A 21,539-nucleotide genomic window follows, 5' to 3' on the forward strand; every position below is an offset into this window, starting at 1 on the left:
TTTGCTTAAGAAATCCTCTTGCCTGCTTAACGGTAGCCATCTTCCTTTTTTTGAAGGTGCGCAACACTGGTGACGTCAGATGCCACGTGACTTTGTATACTCATAAATTATGATTTAGTGAGCAATGTTAACTCAAAAACATATAGTCAGGTAAAATTAATACAGTATGACTCACTATAAACATGCAAAATTTTATTGTTGGGTTAACTAATGAACAGGTTTTGATTGCTATACCCATAAAGTTTATGAGTTAGTAGAACTGTTGGGGTTTACAGTGTGATAATAGCAGACTGGGTGCTTTAAAAGGAGGGTGGATGCTTGAAATCAATGTTCTTCCTCTGTTACCTGCAAGGAAACATGTGCATTCATCATTCCTTTGCAAAAAAGGGCTTCACAGGCAAGGAAATTGCTGCTAGTAAGACTGCACCTAAATCAACCATTTATCGGATCATCAAGAACTTCAAGGAGAGAGGTTCAATTGTTGTGAAGAAGGTTTCAGGGCACCCAAGAAAGTCTAGCAAGTGCCACGACCATCTCCTAAAGATTATTCAGCTATGGGATTGGGGGACCATCAGTGCAGAGCTCAAGAATGGCAGCAGGCAGATGTGAGTGCACCTGCACGCACAATGAGGCGAAGACTTTAGGAGGATGGCCTGGTGTCAAGAAGGGGCAAATTCATTTTCTCAGATAGATAGAGATACTTTATCCAGAAGGAAATTTAGGACGATGAATCCCTTTCTGATTGTTTGGGGCATCTGGAATAAATATTGTCCAGAGAACAAAAGGTGAGCACTACCATCAGTCCTGTGTTATGCGAACAGTAAAGCATCCTGAGACCATTTATGTGTGGGTTTGCTTCTTAACCAAGGGAGTGGGCTCATTCACAATTTTGTCAAAGAACATAGCTATTAATAAAGAATGGTATCAAAACATCCTCATGCAAGAACAGTTTGGTAACTAACAATGCCTTTTCCAGCATGATGGAGCACTTGCCATAAGGCAAAAGTGATAACTAAGCAGCTCAGGGAACAAAACATTGACATCTTGGGTCTATGGCCAGGAAACTCCCCAGACCTTAATCCCATTGAGAATTTGAGGTCAAATTCTGACAAACTCCAAGCACTGATTATGCAAGAATGGGCTGCCATTAGTCAAGATTTGGCCCAGAAGTTGATTGACAGCATGCAACGACGAATTGCAGAGGTCTTGAAAAAGAAGGGCCAATGCGGCAAATATTGACTCTTTGCCTAAGCTTAATGTAATTGTCCATAAAAGATTGACACTTATGAAACTCTTGTAATTATAGTATACCATAGAAACATGACAAAAAGATCTACGAACACTGAAGGAGCAAACTTGTGTGAATACCAATACTTGTGTCATTCTCAAAACTTTTGGCCACGATTGTACTTGCCCCATTTTCATAAATTCATTTGTTTGTTATTTTAACAATTTATATACTGCAGTGAACATTATGCTTCAAAAGAAGACCTAAAGTGGAATCGCTGAATGGGACATATGGACATGTCACAAATTAACGGAATTTATCCAAACGACATTTAAATTCTGAAATGATCATGATGACCAATTATTAAATATATATATATATATATAAAAACGTGGCTACATATTAGCCAGAAAATTCATATACCGTAGTTAAAATAACAACAATGTATAGATTTTGAATAAACACATTTACTATGTCTAACATAAATCAGTAGTCGGCAGCTGTGCCTGCTCAGGTCCAAATACTGTATCACATTCCTCACGCTGAAGAATGAAATATTTATAGACATGACATTTTTTTTTTACTGAATTGATGCACTCCAACTGTTTTGCCTTATCATCGCAAGACACACTTCATTGTCAGGCCCACCTGGCACCTACAGGCCTTTGATATTTTCAGGGCCATTTTATGGTGAATAACTGAGAAGCAGAATTACCATTTTCTGCTCCTACACACATTTGCAGCCTGCTAGTCCATTGGCACTGTTGCAGAATTGGAAATCTCCTTTTTTGCCAAATTTTTATCAAGTTCTGAAAATAAGAGCCCTATTTTCCACTGGCGCAAAGCATGACACAATATGGTTTTGCTAGTTTCGTACCAATGCATTGCTCATTTTCATGCCATTCATGCATGTCATCAAAACAGCACATGATTTTGTACCCACTTCACACTCGTAGGTGTGGTGGTTTTTAAATAAGGAGTGGCCAGGTGCATTGTTGGCGCATTGCTATTTTAAGGCAGTGAAATGACATTGCGCTTTTTATCATCAAAAACCATGTCTAAAGTCAGTGGCATATTGCTAAATGGTATTTAAGTGGTGTGTTTTAGAAACACGTGGATGCATGATGCTCATTATGGACACAGGTATGCCATCGAGGTGCACTAATGGTTTTTATTTTATCTCATTTACAGTATATACATTTTATTATAGAGTACATCTGGACCTTTAACATAATCGTACTTTTCAATGAAACAAAAAAAAACCAAAATATCTTAAGTAAAGAACAAACAATATCATTCAAAAATCTTTCAAGTTCACGATCAGAATTAAGCACATACTATAACTGAAAGGACATTTGGATTGCTGAAAATGTGTTTCAGATATTTAGATCAGTCAGGTGCAACATTACAATATAGCTCTCAGAAGGTCGTGGCATTCTTTGTGGTATGTTGTATGCTGCATAACATTTCCATGTGTGATGGATGTCTGTTAAACATAAATGAGGACACATCAAAAGACTTTAGAAGGCATGATGCTGAACTGCATGTGCCGATGCCAACAAAGGAGTGTATGGAGGCAGTAGCATGAGCAAGGAGGGATGAACTGAATCATCCGTAGCCTGGTAAGGAATCTAATGTCAGGGATCCGGGCGGCTCGGGCACGGGAACGAGGCATCGTGCGCAAAAAGGGTGGACGACCCACTTGCGGCTCCGAGAACAAAAACGGGTTTATTAAACCAAAGAGAAAACACTATAAACACAACTAAACCAAAAAGACCACAAGGGGTCAAAAACAGAAAGGGGATTAAACAAGACTAAATAACAAAAACTGAATGCACGCAGAACACTGAAAATATCCAAAAACCATCAACCAACAACAACCATAGACAATCAATCACAATCATAGACAATTAACCACTAAAGAACTAAACTCAGGCAGGAACTTAAATAGGAAAACTGAACAGAGTAACGAGGCAGCAGGAGTGAGACAAGCAATTAACCAATTGGGGAAGGTGCAGGACAACGAGCAATCAGGAAAACACACAAGGGCAGGCACAAGAACAGGAAACAGGTGGAACTAATTAACTCAGGGAACTGGGATGGGAAAACTAAGACTGACAAAGAAGGAAACAGCATCTACACTAGGGGAATAACAGACAGATAGAAACACAAGCAGGGGCACATAGAACTGAACCAAATACAAATCACAGGAACTAGAAAAACTTATACAAAGAAACACTAGGGAATTAAACAGGTAAAGACACAAGCAGGGGCACAAGGAACAAAACCAAAATACAAAAACAGGAGGTGGGATTCAAACACAAGACAGAAGGGTACTCAGGACAGAAGGGTACACAGACAACCACATGCTTAACACATTGAGCCACATGACCAGACAGGTAACAGGGGAGAACAAAAACTAACACAAAGAATGGGATGACCAGCAACACCTGCTGGTCAAACAGGGAAGGGACACGGAAGGACCACAGCAGGGGCTGACCCTGACATCTAAATCGTGAGATGTATATTTAGATTTTGTGAATTGCAGACCCAAAATTGAAATAAAAAAACACACACATAAAAAATGATAAAACAATAATACGCTAATCAAAGTGCAGTAAAACTTCACCGGTAAAACTGTGCTGGCAGATCGATCTGTCTACAGAAGAAGAAACAGTGCAAAAATACAAGACTAACACTACATCTTCTGTGTCTTTGATTCAATCCCGCTAGATTAGTAAAGCTGGATCATATATCCATAAATGTAACTTCTGGAATTTGTCTTCATGGGGCCTCTAGTTGTCAGGGGAGCCAGGCAGCTGCCTTATGGTAAGGCCATCCCTGGTAAAAGGTACGCATTTTAGTACACTTGAATCTCATTCACTTATTCTTTCTCTCTCTCTGTTATATATTCCAAGAACTCTTTAATGAGCAAAAGTAGCTGACCCTGTGTTTTTGGACAGCTCTCAGGCCTTAGATTAGCTCCAAACAACACAGTAAACAAAGAGCTGTCAGAAACACTTTTTCTGTGAAGCTGTCAGTGGGCTTGTCTACCCTTCAGTCATAAGCAACTAAAGTATCCCTGAATTACCTTTGTGTTGTGACGGAAGAGCCACCTATTTAGTTATTTTAAGGAGTCTGTCAGTAACTCCCCAACTTCTACAACAAAGGTCTGTGAACTTGCTTGATGGGGATCACAGGAAATGTGGCCACTGAGAGCTAGTATCTCTCTGGTACACCAGGGGACTCATGTATAAATGGTACGTACGTACGAAAATGTTGCATACATCCGTTTCCATTATCACGTGGAGATGTATAAAAACTAAACTTGGCGTACCGCTACGCACATTCTCACGGCAGCTCCAGACACAACGTACGTTTCTGCTTGGTTTTCTAAATGGACGGCACCCAGTGGCAAGTCATTGCTACTGTGGTTTCCCTTTTTAAACTCACAATCATGACGCTGACATTATCCAATACACCGACATTAATTGTATGTTGTTTACAAATGTACGACACCTGATTTTTTATCAATTTGTAACAGTAAAACGGTGCAGAAAATGACCGAACTATTACAGCTACCATGGCAGCTCTTGCTTTATTGGAAGACATAGCTTATGGAAGAATTAGAAGAGAGCGCGTATTCAGGGATCATAGTGATTTCTTAGCCCATGATGAACTGGGGTCAGCATTACAAAGGCAGATGATGAGGAATTGTGCTATACCTGTTCCTTTACAAGTTCTGTCCACTCTCGGGATCTTAGCCACATGTGCTTTTCAGCGAGAAAATACCCGGAGCGATCGGGTATTTCTCAGTCAACACCAAGTCGCGCCATGCCAGCTGTATGGGACAGCATAATCCGCTTGTCATCCAGATATCTAAAATTTCCTTACACTGTGGTTGAACAGGCAAACATTAAAGTGCAATTTGCAGCGATGTCCGGTTTTCCCAATGTAATCGGAGCCATCGACTGCACACACATTGCTATAAAGGCACCTTCAGAGAACAAATTTGCTTATGTAAATAGAAAGCACTTTCACTCTATTAATGTACAAATTATGTGCGATTCCAACATGCATCTCATTAATGCATGGGCGTCGCCGCCATTAAATCTGAGCGGGACGTGTCCCCCTCACATTTCATAATTATTCGTTTGGATCCACCCACATTTAACATAAAATATTAGTTTTATGCCAGTGTGTCTCCCCCACATTCAAAATGCTTCTGACGCCCCTGCATTAATGTTGTGCTTAGATGCCCTGCCTCAACCCATGATTCGTTCATTCTCAGAAATGTAGTGTTGGAAACAAACTTGAAAATGGGGTGGTAAGTGATGGCTGGCTGCGCGGTAAGAAGATTTTTCCCATTTTATAATTTGTCCCAATATTGTAAACTTTGTTTGATTTAACCATTTGACAACTCCTTAGGGGACAGTGGGTACCCACTGAAGTCGTGGCTTCTCACGCTGCTCACAAACCCACAGAATGAACAAGAGCGGCGTTATTATGCTGCCCATTCTCGGGCTCAGGCGATGGTAGAGTGCATTATAGGTCAGCTTAAAGGCTGTTGGTGCTGCCTGGACAAGACTGGTGGGGTGCTGCTATACAGTCTGCAAAAAGTGTGTCGCACTGTACACGCATGTAGCGTGTTGCATAATCTGACATAAAATCGTGGCTTGCCGGTATCTGAAGAGCTTAGGCAAGATGAACCTGACCCTGAGCCACCAAATTTTCCGCCAAAAATAACACCGCATCTGCTCCCTACTTGTTATTCATAAACATGCAAGTAATTCAAACAAGTATGGTACGAGAAAAACTCACTCGCACTGACATTGATGTCCCCCTCACCCGATAAAAGTGTGTCCCCAATCATTGCAGCAACTCGTTGCTCAAAGGGTGTGAGACCAGGAATTCCGCTACCTCCGCCTTTGGTGTTAAGACTCGTTTTTTCACATCGACTTTAATGTCCGACCACTTCTTTTTAATTTTGGCTACGATGCAAATTTCAAAACCAACACTTTTAACTGACTCCGCCACACTGTGCCACTCTGTCAACTTTCGTTTATTGCTGATGGCACAACTTAAACCACCAAATAATATCACTTTTCTTTTCTCGATTTCTTTTAACTGACCTCCACTTCGCACTCGCTGAAATACTTCTTTTTCCCACGTGGTTTAATCATTATTCTTTAAGAAAAACATAAAACAAAGCGGGTATTTATACAGATTTACATATGCAAATATACATAATTATCGGCGGGTCGGGGGGTGGCTGTGGGCTCTTTCATGTACGTAAAATTTCACTCTCATTGGGATTTATAAAGGGAATGTGTGAAGATCTGTGCTTATGCACAGTTTTGTGCATCTGGATTTTTTCTTGCGTACGCACATTCCTAGTTTTGTCTGTACACCATGTTTTAGTGTGAATTCTACGCACCTTGTTATACATGAGGCCCCAGATGATTAGTTAACTTTCCAAAAAAATGCAGCAGTTCAATACTACTACTTCAATACTACTACTCTTACTTCATACCCCAAACTCAAACTGTCATCAGTAGTTGTGTGTATTCAAGTAATAAAAAGGTACAGTGAAATGAAATGCAATAACTATTTGTTCTTCCTCATAACAATGATGATATTGCTGTTATCTCAGACATAATTGTTTTTTTAAGATTTTTTTTCCTCAAATCAACAAATTTATGCACTCTAGGTGTGCATTTAAACTTATGCAATCTGTGCCTAATTCCCCTTAAGACTCACAACTCTTTCTCCTAGACCAATTAACGCCTGGCACAATTTCAGTAGGGGGAAAAGTTCAGCAGAAGATTTATACGGGCAGAGCACCAAAAATTATTGCATTCTCTTGCCTGTAGTCCCTCTTGGAAAGTGACAAGTGCAAGAATGGCTGTTCAATCAAAGTTTTGTTTTTAGAAAGTTGTGTATCTGGGGTGCAGTATGTGAACACTATATATCAGTGAGTTATTATACTGTTGATTGATGTTTATTTTATAATTCTTAAGTGCTATAAGTGCTTAAGTGCCAGGTGAGGTGACATGACATTTATCACCCATTTCTGCTTCCTCATTCCCACCTACGAAATGTCTTGATAAAATCATTTATATCTAAGACAGGACTATTAGGGATACCTTGTTAAACTTGCCAAGATCAAAAATAATCCAATCGATTAATCAGAGTTTTATTTGTTACAGTTCAGTGTGCAGTGAAATACTATAAACTAATAAACTAAATGGCACACCCTGGGTGTGAGATTCTGGTGTAGTCCGTGGCTAGTTCTATTAAGATAAACAAAAAAACTTTGAAACATTACTTTTCTAAAGCAGTCGTTAGATTTATAAATATATAGACCTAGTGGGGGTCGCAAGTCTCTGGCCCTGTTATTTTGGGGATCATGGGCTAAAAAGCAGGTCTAGGGCAGGGGAGGGCAACCTTGTCCACAAAGTGCCAGTATGTATGTAGGTTTTTGCTGCAACTCCCTAGATAGATTACTAATTAGAGGACTGATTGGCTGAAGAGTCCTCACACCTGGGTTTGAATAGCTGACCCAAAGGTTATCCCGAAAACCTGCATACACACCAGCCCTTTGTTGGTAAGATTGTCCACCCCTGGTCTAGGGTATACCCCTGCTTTGTGCGAAAAAATGCAGTACGGGTTTCTTTGTTTCTAGAATGGAACATATATTTACTAGCCTCCCAGTTCATATTTCTGAATCCCATATACAGTGGTTCTATAGAGTCCAAGCATATGGGTCTCCCAGTAAGGTAGACCACACAGTAGGCCTCAGTGCTGAACTGATACATGTGCAATAGGACTACCCCTAAGTTTTTCTCACCATTCCACTTGCTCCAGTGGATCTCCTTTTCTATTGTACCACTATTTGCACAATTACAGCAACATTTCTGTTATTTGTGTTTTAGCAACAATTAAAAAAATTTTCAACTTATTCCAAGGGCACCTGGCACTTTGATTATCCAACCCAGTCTCACGGCATTTCGTGATATAGTCACGAAATTTAATCTATTGATTCGTGTTCATGGACACGAATTTCCCTTTTTTTTCGTGTCACTCTGCACGAATTTCGAGCCAATGTATTTCAATAGGAAATATCTTTCGTGCCTCCAGCACGTTTTTCTTTCTGACGCTGGGGTCCACAGACGCTGTATTGTCCGTCCGTCCCCCCCTTTTTTATTTATTTGTTTTAAGCGCTACTTTACTCAACATTTATGTAGGAGATTGTATCCTTGTTTTTATTGCATTTTATTCTGTAGGCTACTTACTATTGTAAACGATCGTCAGTGCTTCCAGTTAAAAATATAGTAAATATATTCTCCCGGTAAAATAACGAGACTGCACAGCTGTGCTACGGCCATCGCATCTAAATGTCGTTTTTACTGAGAAATACAGCTTTTCCATTGGTTTGGTGTGTCAAATCTAGCAGTAAATACTAGCCTACAGTACACATGAGCCTTATCGACCGTTTACTGGGTTAATTATGCCAGCTAAAACTGATATCATCCCGATATCCTCGTTTTTTCTATAATGGAAAAATAGTTTCTGATCATTTTAGAAGAAGAAATAGTGAAGTTTTGATCACTGTTGAGCCAATTTTGGATCATTTTGGCACCTAAAATGACCAGCTTCTAGCCATTCAGGAAGTGGCTTTTCTATGAAAACGCGATGAAACTGTCCTATCCAGAACTGTGTAATCAGGAAGTAAGCTGTGTTATGGTAGCGCTTAGCATACAGTATATTCAGCTTGTAATGATATAAACGGGCATTACGCACGGTAAGGAGCTGCTTTTTGCTTTCGGACTGAATGCTTAGGTGTTCGCGACAAGCCGCGACCGTAATGCCGTAATCTATTTCGGTAATGCTGCAATAAAACGCACGTGGCTGTGTTTACTGGCGCTTTACAGATTACGTCATCTAGAGCGATCACCGAGGGGCGAGGACAATTCCGAGTTGAGTGACATCACGTCCGACAAGCTCCCGTTCGAGCTACCCACATCTCGGAATAAACATGGCTGCCTCCATGAACACGTTGCTGCGTGTTGTTGCTTTATATTTTAGCAGATTTGGAGTTTTCCAAATGGAGAAAATTGAGATTTTTCCGAGAGACAAACAAGAAACACGAACTAGTCAAACCACAGTAAAAGCTTTATAAAATATTTTAGTACATTCATAGCGATATTCTTTTTTCGAACAGCAAAGAAACTACAAACAAACCAAGTCGCCATGTTGAAATTACGTCACAGGGGCAACTCGGACAACAAAATCTTGTCCGACTTCAACGTCATAAAAGAGGCGTGTTTCCGACGGGAAGTGACGTTTTTCGTGACGTTTTCATCCGAGTTCCGAGTTGAAGAGAAATAATCGAACGCACCATATTTCGAGGATCTAAACCCTTGGTAGTGCTGTCAGGAAGAGCTGATGTAACGCAAATGCAAACAGAAACACAAACTTTTGCGAATAAACTCTGAATAAAGTAAAGAAATAGGCTTTATTATGGATGTAATGCAGATGATGTCATTGTTTGTGGGCTTTAAAAGTTAAAGGGAACATTTTACTAACATTTTACTAACCCTAGTAAAATCATTCAGCATGTGATCGAGCGCGGGAGCCCCGGGTGAGAGTCGCGATACGTCAGATACACAGCGCGTGCATTATAGGCTGTAAAACAGGACTTTTAGTGAGTGCGTTTTTGCACAATTTCATATTTTTAGCTGTTTTTGCGCATTGAATTTCTCGCAAATACTTCCACACACATCAATATAATTATACCTGCCGTTTAGTTCACGGTCTTATGATTCTGATGATATCTGTATGATGTCTATACATCAAAGGGATCCCAAGTTATTAAAGTTAGATTAAAGTGGACGCAATTTGCACCCATTGATGCCAAAAGGTTAATATATGTATAAAATTAATATATTTAAAAAAAACTGAAGAAAAGAAAAGAAAAGGTTTTGGATAGTGGACGCCAGCAATACCCATGAACCTCAGCCTCTGTTGCTATGGAGACGGAGCCAGCCTGCTTTGCGATTGGGTGAATTCTTGTCATTGCGCTCAAACCACCGTTCAGGTAAGGTACCACGCTAAAAAATAATGACCACGTTTTGTTTAAATGTTATAATTGATCCCTTTCTTTGCACTTAGACTCACGTGGTTTTCATATTAGGACAACGATAAAAAGCCCAACCAATGGTTTCCTCATTATCAGCGGGGAAAAAAAAACATACACTTGTAAAATTAGCTCCATTTGCTAAACGGCCTAGCAAACTTTAGTGTAAGCTAACTCTCGGTTATATTAGCTGAAGGGTAACCTAGCGTGGAAGCCGTGGAGCACTGCATTATTGTGTGGGTCAAGGGTGATTTTATCTCAATCATCATGACCTTATGTTTCAGTCGTAGCCAAAATGACAAAATGTGAACTTTATGGAACGCTAAACACGCAGAAGCAGTGCGCTCTGGCGCAGAAAGTACTAAAAAAAAATAACGAGTGATAACGAGTCACGTGCCAGGAAATCCCTAATATTGATAAAGGTATCCAGCTATTGCTGTAGCTCTGCTGAATAAAAACAGAAACTTTGTGACTGATGAAAGGAAGAAAGACAAATATATGAAATATATGGTATGTGTTATATAAATAATGCAGTGTTTTTGACATAGCATTTATTACAGTATGAAAACTATGAAATATAAATTCTGCCTTATCCTGTGATAAAAATGGGAAAAAATACAGGAGAAAACTATAAAATATAGAATACAAATTATTTGTTATTTAGCCAATTAAAACTAAGATTGGGGGGAAAAAAAGCATTATGATATTATTACATTTGACATCTATGTCCCCTAACTTCTGATTCTGAACTGACATGAAATAACTTGGCCTAACATTACTACACATAACATTGCCTTTAAATCTGGGATGAGGAAGCCCCAGACACACATTAGCATACAGAAAATAACAAAAACATGATTTTTAAAAATTCATTTACCTTAAGTATTTATAAGAAATTCAGTCACTATAGGGGTACACTTTTTAAACCTTATTTTAACATAACTACTGAACTACATAATTAACATTTTCTGTTCTCCTTCCAGATCCTGTCAAATTAGTCACCTGTCCAAATCTTGTCCGAACCTGTCCGAATCTAACAGAACCCAAAGGCACTTTTAAGAGCCAAACTCTATCTGTCTATCTATCTATCTATCTATCTATCTATCTATCTATCTATCTATCTATCTATCTATCTATCTGTAATCTATACATCAATCTCTATCTGTCTATCTCTTGCAACCTTTGTACTCATCTGTCTCACTAACCATATTTCTATCCATCTTTCACTCTTTATTATAACTTTACTCTCCATCTACTTGTCTGTCATATCCATCTTTGTCAGTCTGTCTGTCCTTAATCTGTCTGTATCTTTTTGTGTTGTAATGGCGACCAAACATAAACTTGACTCACAGGATACCCACTACCAAGAGGGGAGACGCATGGCTCTTGAACTGAAATTAGACCATGCTCTAGCTGAAGCCATGGTAAGATTTTTTTATATACCTAAATCATTTTATACTTGACCATGCGAATGGAGGATAACGTAAAGTAAAAATGTATTGAATGTAGAAGAAGGACGAGTGCAGGATATGCCATGTAAGTGTATTGCATGGTAAATTTAAGTAATTGACACCCTATAATGCTCATTGGCGAATGTAAATGAGAGATTTTTTTATTAAAGAATGGAGCTCCATCCCTCCGAGTTACAGAGCCTTGGATAATCTATGGCAAGGCTCATTTTAACACGTTCAAAACCTTACTAACACACTATGTTGTGTTTTCATTTCACTAATTACCTGTCTTTTGGATCCAGTACCTTTAACAACATCAGTTTTACAAGAGATTTTTACTCCAACACACAGACATCATCTGTGGAGAGGAAACGTGCATGCTCTGAAGGAGACCCTCCACAGACCTCCAGAAGGGACCTTTTAGGGCGCGGCAAGCCAAGGGGGAGGCAAGGAGGGCGACGGCAAGCTTCAGCTCCAGGTTATGTCTGAATTATGTAAATGGTGAACCAAATCAAATTAGAACACTGTAATTAATTGTTTAGAGTTTAAAATGTTCCAATATCTAAAAGACATTAAAACGTACATAAACCATTTGGTAGCACTATAGTGGTTATGCACAACAGACTTCCATATTCTGCTAAACAGTTTTCGTTGCTTCTGGTTCACGTTTTGCATATGTCTCGTTAAATATGAAGCTATTTTACTCAAGTTGCCTTCAAAGTAGACACTAAAGATGATCTTAACCAATGTCCATTTAACTAACATTTATATATAAAAATCGAAAAAAATGTCAACAATAAAAACAGCCAACTCGTTTAACTGATTACCTTAAAAGTCCATCGATATCTCCATAATACAGTACAGCTACTGTATTAACACGTTCTCCGACAAGCGGAAGCAATGATACCTGTTTTGAAGTTTGGTCAGGTGACATTCGGCATATATCCTGTTGTAGAAGACATTACCAAGTACTTAACAGAAATATGTCTGATTTTACAAAATTTTCAGCTTTGGGTTGAAAAAACAAAACATGAATACAATGATAGTATAACGTTATTCTTCTGTGTACTGTTTTACAGTCACACACCCTCCTCTTGAGTACTCCTCATCATCCAGTGTGGACGTCCCTGTACCCTCAGCAAAAGTAAATCCTCAAGAGGAATTTGGTAAATCACATCCATTTAGAAACCATGTATAATTAAAGACAAAACTGACAGTGCAGTAAATGGATTAAGAACACAATTTATTAAGTATTTAGGCTAGTTTGGAACTGAATCATGGAATCATGTGTTTATGCGAAATATTTATTAGTTGGCTTTTAATTGGTCCTCATCTAAATTGACCCTTATGACTTAATTTTATATTTTCCTTACAGAAAAAAATATGGAGAGGCTCTCTGATATTTTGGCATCTTATCCTTCTGCTGAGCCTCAAAGAAGCTCTGCATCATCATGGTCTTTTCGGCAGCAGAAAGCCTCAGATCGCTGGAAAGAAGCAAGACCGTACCACCTAAAATGCCTTATTGCAAAAGAGGCTGTTGGTCATCCATTGTGTTGGCTTTGCCATGAGCCTGCTGTTATTAGGTTGGTTTTCATGAATATTAAACTTTGATTACCCAGCTTAGGCTTGCTGAGAAATAAAGTGCTATATAGGCTAGGATGCATGTAATAATAATAATAATAATAAATTTTATTTCTAATGCACTTTTCATTAAAACAAATCTCAAAGTGCCACAAAAGTAAAATCAGCACATAAAAACACATAAAATCATGTGTTTTAGGGTGGTATAAGACTTGGTCACCCCACATTTATGGGAACCACATTTATGAGAAAAGTAAATCTAGGACCTTCTTGCTGTAAGGTGCCAGTGCTAAACACAGTACAGTTAAACCTAGTGTATAACTAAATTTGGAATAGCTTAAATTGAGTGTGTTATACTTTGTGAGTTATTCACCTGAAATAATATATTAGAATTCTTTATTTTTTTTTCTCCCTAGGTGCACAGAGTGTCTTCCCGAGGAGTGGTTCTGTGGGGAGTGTGATGTATTACGTCACAAAAAACAGCCACTCCACAACAGGGAATGTGTCATTCATGGATTTTTTGAAGCCATTCCACCAACCATGTATGCCATTAAAGGGAAAGATGGATATCGCATCCATGAGCAAGGTATAGTGTGTTCTCACGAAAACCATCATTTTGCTGTTCATGTGTGTCTGCAGCCAGTTACAAATAATCTAAATTAGTGAGTTTTTTGTTTTCCAGCTTGCATTTTGCCGACTGTGAAGGTGCCAGATTGCTCCTGTGAAAGCACCAACTTCACCATTTTACCAGGCAAACCAGTAATTTTAATTACCATCAATGGTAAAAACAATTCACTATTTAGATTTCTATTGTAGATTTGATGTTTTTAATGTGCTGTGGCATTGTGCTTACAATTGCAGTCATGTCAAAACCTATGGTACTGTATAGTACACGGTATTGTCATTAGCCAAAACAAAGACAGTTAGTCCAGTTATCACAGCTGTTAGAATTTAGTGAATTTGACAAATGTAAACGATGTGTGATACCAAAGCCACTGGAAGGCAAGCCTGCAACCTTTAGCCAAAAAAGCTGCGGTGTAGAAAAGGAGACCAGATGGCAAAGGAGGAGAGGCTTCACTGTGCTGAATAAACAGCTTTTTTGAGGAAATAGCTCATCATTTATTGAATCGACAGCCTATCTGCTAATCTTCAACATGTTTTACACTAAACAGTAGTTTTGAATTGAACTATTTTTAGAGTTTCAACCGAAAAAAAAATGTTTTATAAGTTTTATACGTAACTGTTGTAAAATTAATTTTTAAATGTACTTTTTTGTTTCAAGGACGTTTTGACTTGCATCAGCCACTATATGTATGTCAAACGTGCCAGCATCAGTGGACCCCTGAACTGAAGGACCTCCTTAGGAGTGGATATTGGCCAGCCTCTGTGACTAATTCCACACTTTATACACTGGACCTCCTGAGTTCTTTTCAGGAACTCAAGGTAATCTCTCCGGGATTCTCCAGACAAGCCTTCGCAAAGCTGCTGGAGCATCGCACTAAGATTGGCGGAAGAGTAAGTGTAATTACTCATATTATAAAATTTCTTAAGCAGACCAGTGTTGGGCTAGTTACTCAAAGAATGTAATGTATTACTCATTACTAGTTACTCCTTTCAAAAGTAATATTGTTACTTTACTTATTACTTTCTGGCAACAGTAATACGTTTACTAGTTACATTACTTTTTTTCTTCACGTCCCACAGCAGTTGTAACTGTGTATTTTCCACATAAAATTCTTCTAGAACAACATATTTCTGCCTCATCATTTGGCCAAAATCCACATTGGATTGCAGTTTTTACAGACACTCAATAGTGATTGGTAGTGACATTCAAGTAGAAGTGTTGTATTACTCTCATTTTTAATTATAGTAATATAATGTACCACATGCTGATCAGAGGGATGTAGGTGGGATATAATGCCAGAGAAAAGTAAAGTCACAACTTCCACAACAGTGCTCAGGTCATCTTTTTTTCCTGACAAAATCAATATAGCACAATATTTCTATCTACTGATTATAAGCTTTCCATATTTCAAGCTTGCCTGCTGCACTGGGGACATCACATGCATGTGTGAGTTGTGAAAATTATGAAAATAAATCTAGGAATTATTTGTTTGTTGGACTTTAAATCAGCAGTGTTGAGGCATCAAAAGTAACTAAGTAACTAACCATTTTTTTATGGATGATAACTGTAATGTTTCTAAAATCATTATTAATTAATCATCATTAGTAATTAGTTACACTACTAGTTACTGAAAAGGTAATATTATTACAGTAACTAAGTTATTAGTAACTAGTTACTGGCCAACACTGAAGCAGACATCATGACATATACTATTTCATTCTGTATATCTTCCAGACTGGACAAATCAATGGTGATGCACTACAGCGCAGCTTCTTGGAGTTTTCATATGCTTCATTTGAGGAAGACCAGCTCTGCTGTGGTGCTCCTTTCACCTGCCCAGCCTGCACGCCAGAAATGTTAGCTGTTTCTGCTGATGGAAATAGAAAGCTGTATCGCTTTCGTAGAGAGACAAGGTGGTCTTTTTATTTATTTCTAGTCTTTTTACTGATTTATTTAGTTACTTTATATATTTAATCAATGGATTTCCCATTTTTCCTCCTTCAGCTCTGATGATCCTGGCTTTTTTGAGGGGCTCTTTGTGGCTGAAGACAGTGCGGTGTCTAGATTTGTAGACACCATACATAAAGCAGTAAGAAATGTAAGTTTTAAATATAACTATATAAGTTTGACCATGATTTCCTTCCCACTTCAACTACTGTACCTCTGCATACCAACTTCTCCAAAATCAAAATGAGAGAAAAAATGCTACAGTATATATTGTATAACACCACTGGTTTTATTTGATTGTTGTGTTTGTTACTGTATCTGTGTCATAGACACAGGGAAAAGGCACATGTGGGGACTCCCAGTGGACAGCAGCAAGGGAGACATCGAGGAGGGCTTCCAAATTGGATGAAGAGGGCATGGAGGTTGCTGTGTGTCGCCATGGATTTCTTCTGAAAGCCCTTAATATGTACAGAGGGGAGATATTTGCCTACCCTCTGTATCTTCAGAAGGAGCTCATGCCAGCCAAAGCGCAGTTTTTTGCAATGGATGTGGCTTGCAAATATTGGCCATACTTGGAGAAAGCTGCTGGTGTCATTCCTGCTCTTCAGGAGCTGACCACAATGAAACCTTTCCTCAGTGTGATGCATGCTCGAGCCCATGCTACTAAGTGTGAAGTATGTATAATATTACATCATGTGTACATTTGTAATATTTACAAGCACATTAATAATATGAAATTGATATGAAGGGTTACACTGTACTATATTGCCTTTTAGCTTAATCATTTCTTGTATGGATTGTAAAGCCCTTTGAGGAAAATTGTACCCATGTAATTAAAGTGAATTTACTAATAGATTAAGTGGAGTGGTAGGAACCAGGAAGGAGCAGGGACAACCGCCGGTGAGGAGGTAGAGCAAGTGAACAGCTTCCTCTCACGTTGTGCCCTGACAACCAAATATATGTCCAAAGCAGGTAATCAGATTGTTTGCAATATTCTTGCATATTTTTTAGATTAAGCATCATGACCTCATTATATTCTTTAAACAGCACGGGTGGATATGCTTACATTGCATGCAATGGGGTGGAACCACAAAAAAAGTCTCTCTCTACATCAGTCACTTTCCACAAGATATGTGAAGGTAAATCTCATATTATGTGTTTTGTGTATCCTTTTGCTGTGTGCACTTGGCCTGTTTTGAATCATACAAAGTCCTGATTATTGTATATCACTGTTTATCAGACTTGTCAGAGACTCCAGGATGAAACAGCAAGGCTAGCTGAACTAAAAGCAGAGTTACTTTGCACAGATAAAGTGGTGTCACAGTGGCTTTCTGATGTGAAGGAATGGGCAGCTGGCGGTAAGCATGACAAGTTAAAAGAAACAGCAAATATCCTTTTCCACTGCTATCTGATTTTTTTTTTTATTAAAGAGCAGCTAAAGATAATAGGCTGATCATCTATGGATTATAGCAAACTACATGTCACCATCAGATGTTCTGCCACATATATGTTGGGTATTTCAGTTTTCCTGCAGGAAGTGCACATACCAAGTTCAGTGAAGTTGGATTAAGTTTTAAATACAAATACGAATTCAAACACTGAAACGGTTATGTGTTGTTTTAACAGTTAATTTGTTGTCACTATTATTTCTACAGAGACACCAGATACATCTAATGCCAGTCAAGGCGCCACACACAGAGGACTTCAGCAGTCAATTGAAGGGCTTTACCTTAGTGTGAGGCAGCGGAAGACAACCCTTTACCGTCAGAATGGTATAACTATAGAATATAATAGGTTGATACTGTATATTCAAGCTACTGTGTGCACCCTAATCCAAAAAATACATGTAATACATGTATGTAAAATAGTCCAGTCTGTAGGAATTAGTGGTAACTAGCGGTGAGGTTGTAGATTGCAAGCAACTCCCCTCACATCTCCCTTTCCAAGCTGTAGTAGAAGTACTGTGGCAGACGAGAAAAGGTGAGTGGTCCTATCTAGAGCCAGTGCTTGTTTGTTTGTTGTGGGCTACCATAGAAACATGGTGGCTTCCGTGGAAGGGGACTGTATTTAGATAAAAACTGCCCATTCTAAGGTAATTAAAGCACAGCAATTCTTATATTCAGGAATGTAAATGTTACACACTGGACTTTACTTGTTTGTAAATATAAATTGAAATTTTCACATACTTCAATTACTGTAGTTTGCTTTAAATTTCTTTGGGGTGCGGTATATTTTTTCTTATTGGAGAGTGCTGTCACAAACCTCTCCATCTATACCTCCTGTCTTTGTAGACAGCAGCAAGTTTCGCCACCGCCTTCGAAGGAAGCTGGCAGAAGACAAAAAGCTCCTTCTTCAGGAGATTGAGAAATACAATGGTCTTGTACTAGACTCTGCCAGTAACATTGATGTAGCTGTGGTGGAGCATTCCCTGGCTGGAGAGAGCACTGTGTCTCAAATATGGCCGTGGGAGGTTCATGGCAGTGGTATGTCAGTTTTCAGATGCTTCACAAGAATTTATTTACAGTACACTGAATTAAGACATGCATGTAACATATTGAGTGTTGTCATTTTAGTTTATGCACATATTTTCAGTTTTCTTTAGTATCAGTTTGACTTTAAAAAAAAAGAAGTACATGTTTGTGTGTTGTTATGCTCATGAACAGATTGTCTCATGTATGTATTTAACTGTTGTTGATTTTTAGCAAACATTGTAATCAAGAAACAACTGCATGACCAAGTGATGTTGACAATGCGATTACAAGAGGAAAAAAGCATTTTGGTGTTGGAGATGGCACAACACTGCACATGGTTGCAGAGTCTGGCAGTGGTTCTCAAGAACAAGATAGCTGAGGAGGGTAAGTTGAATAAAAACTCTGTTCATTTAAAGTATGAATTTAAAAAAAAACTTTCAGTCTCGGTCATAGAACTCGGATGGAGTAGAACAGGTATTGTTCTATTTGCCATGGTCATTTGGCTTGCACATAATAAAAAGGGGATTATAGTTGTTCAATATGGTATCAAGTCTACATTTGCTTAAGAGATTTGTTCTGTGGCTGTTACAGGGAAGCTGAAATTAATCGATGTAACTTCTTGAATGCTACACAAGGTGTTACTTTAGCACATCTGTAATGAAGAAGAAAGATGTAAGCTATCAGACATTGGCTGCAGCACAAAACACTTTTTGTTTGTCCTTAATGGTATCTCTTTTGTTTTTTGAGATGTAGACAAGAGAAATGAGGGACTTTGCTGTCTCTTAAGAAGAAGACTGTCAGATGTGTCACAAAGGTTGCAAGTGGTCCTCCAACAGTACAAGACTGCTTTAGGCCCTGAGGCCTCTGCCCTTCTACATGTTGAAGCAGAAGATCAAAGTGGCCTCAGTAGTCCAGACACCAGTGAGGATGAAGAAGAAAACACTATTTAGGTAATTAATTTATTCATATGTATGTTTGTTTGCTCTCAAAAATAGACCCGGGGATGTTCCATCAAGGTGAATTAAGGAAAAGCCTGGATTAGGAACATTGGAGGAACATGAACTGGCCTGTCTCAGGTCGACTCAAGATGGCTGATGTAGTCGCTGCAACTCAGCTTGTCAACTTTCAGATGGTGGTTATAGAATATAAGGCATGGCACCTGTTTCAACAGCCAGTCAGCTTGTAGCAAATTCAGCTGGTTAAGTCACTAAACTGTCAGCTGGTTGAGGTTTTGGACAGAGGAAAGAGAGGACACAAGCCTTAAAAGTTGACTCAGCTCTTGAGGGCTGCCTGTGTACTCCACAATACATGCTTATTCAAGCCTGGTTAAATTCAACGTTGACTCTACATGGCTAAATTATGGAAGTGGAACAGCTTGAGCCTGTAGTGAAAGTTATTGTTAATTCAAGCCATGCTTTTTCAAGAGATCAAAGCTTTGTTGATGGAAAATCCCCATTACTGTTACTCTTCATAATTTATTTGTGTATTTATTCATGCTTTACACACCTTGTTCATATTGTTTTTCTGTATTTCTCCAGATGGAAGCTGCACAAAGGACTGTGTTGAAGGAAATGGACTTGCCCAGTTTCTGTGTATTTGCCGATACTACGCTGATTGATTAACCACATCAAAATCTGAATGCATTATATATTGTTGAAAATAAGCCTGTATCTGTAGATTGCCAAGCAATTTATTAAGCACATGAATGTTTCTTGAAGATGCATAAACCTTACTATAGGAAAGGAAGGAAAAGAAAAGAAGAGACTCCCGTTGATTGCGGTGACCCTGCGACCTTTCCTATAGTGTAAAACCCAATGCTAAACTTTTGACAATGACTGTTGGGCAGATTGCCATGACATCTGGTAAGCAAATTAATGAAGATGACTGGTGACTCATGCTGTTATTCCTATCACCACATTTAGGCTGAAATGTAAAAGTTAATTCTTCATTACTTGCATTTTCCCCACATTCTTATTTTGCAGTGCATCAGCAGCAGAGGGTCTATGCCTTTTTTTCCAGAGGGGTGTTGTAGGATATAGGGGTATGGGGGTAGAGGTATTATAGGGGTATGGGGGTAGAGGTATTATAGGGGTATGGGGGTAGAGGTATTATAGGGGTATGAGTGTCTAATAGGACATAACTCTTGTGTAACATTATATTACAGCACCACTGAAGTAAAACATCATTTTTTTTCCTAAAGATTATTTTTTAAATAATTTTAAATGGTCACTGTCCGTTTTGTCCTTACACAGTTAAAAAATTAAATTAGCTCTGCTGAAGTTAAGACCATAAGTCAGTTCTAATTATCAAACGATTCATCAAGATTATTTGCATGAATGCATAAATAACATATTTCTCTTAAATATATACATTAATTTGTGCGTATTTATACATACATAATAATTACACACAGTACACACACATATATTAGCCAAACTTAAACTTTTATTTTGTATGCGATTAATCGTTTGACAGCCCTACTTTTTTTATTGAATAAATAATTCCTGCATGTTTCAAAGTCAGGTCCTGTGCTGCTCTGTGTAATGCCCTTAGTGTAGAAGCCTGCTGATAGAAAAATGAATTTGCATTTTTAATAAACCCGTCTGGATTTAGTTTAGACCAAATAAAAAAATCTACAAATATATTTATTCCGCAAACACACAGTTGTAAATGGGAACTGGTAGATTGACAGCTCATGCTAATGTGTTATAAGAATCGAAATAATAAATTGATATGAATAAATAATAAAAAATATTAATCATTTTATTATTATATTAATATAAATGATTGACAATAATGATTTAAATATGACAAATTATACTTTTGACTCATTTTTAGAAGTTTATCATTTTACAAAATTTTTGGTTTTTGTGAAAACCTGTATGTATCTAAATTAAATCGTGCTTTTTACAGTCATTTTACAGATTAATGCTACCATAGACACCCTGCCCTGCTTATTCATTAACTCATGGTTTTAATTTTATTTGTGCAGGTCTTAAAAAGCTTCTTAAAAGTCTTACATTTGATTTGGAAAATCCTTCAGATACTCTGTTATAAGCACATTCTACATTACACTTATATTAAGTACTAGAATAAT

The 21,539-nt window shown here is 38.3% G+C and overlaps 1 protein-coding gene across 2 annotated transcripts; it reads left to right on the top strand.

Moving 5' to 3' along the window:
• The first annotated feature begins 9,018 nt into the window (after positions 1 to 9,018).
• LOC140587566 (uncharacterized) lies at positions 9,019 to 20,502 on the top strand. 2 transcript variants are annotated; one of them, XM_072708815.1, is made up of 18 exons: positions 9,019 to 11,791; positions 12,170 to 12,296; positions 12,898 to 12,984; positions 13,194 to 13,401; positions 13,816 to 13,985; positions 14,082 to 14,180; positions 14,682 to 14,914; positions 15,759 to 15,937; positions 16,029 to 16,122; positions 16,301 to 16,645; positions 16,826 to 16,943; positions 17,019 to 17,110; positions 17,212 to 17,329; positions 17,627 to 17,743; positions 18,263 to 18,454; positions 18,674 to 18,826; positions 19,190 to 19,392; positions 19,981 to 20,502. In XM_072708815.1, the coding sequence occupies exons 1-17, from the start codon at positions 11,690 to 11,692 to the stop codon at positions 19,390 to 19,392; spliced, it is 2,637 nt and encodes an 878-aa protein (XP_072564916.1). In that variant the 5' UTR covers positions 9,019 to 11,689; the 3' UTR covers positions 19,981 to 20,502. The 2 variants fall into 2 exon arrangements, with proteins under 2 accessions (XP_072564916.1, XP_072564917.1); XM_072708816.1 differs by having other exon boundaries at positions 19,196 to 19,392.
• Positions 20,503 to 21,539: the final 1,037 nt, after the last annotated feature.

Source organism: Paramormyrops kingsleyae, unplaced genomic scaffold (genome assembly GCF_048594095.1).
Source record: "Paramormyrops kingsleyae isolate MSU_618 unplaced genomic scaffold, PKINGS_0.4 ups357, whole genome shotgun sequence".
NCBI classification, from domain to species: Eukaryota; Metazoa; Chordata; class Actinopteri; order Osteoglossiformes; family Mormyridae; genus Paramormyrops; species Paramormyrops kingsleyae.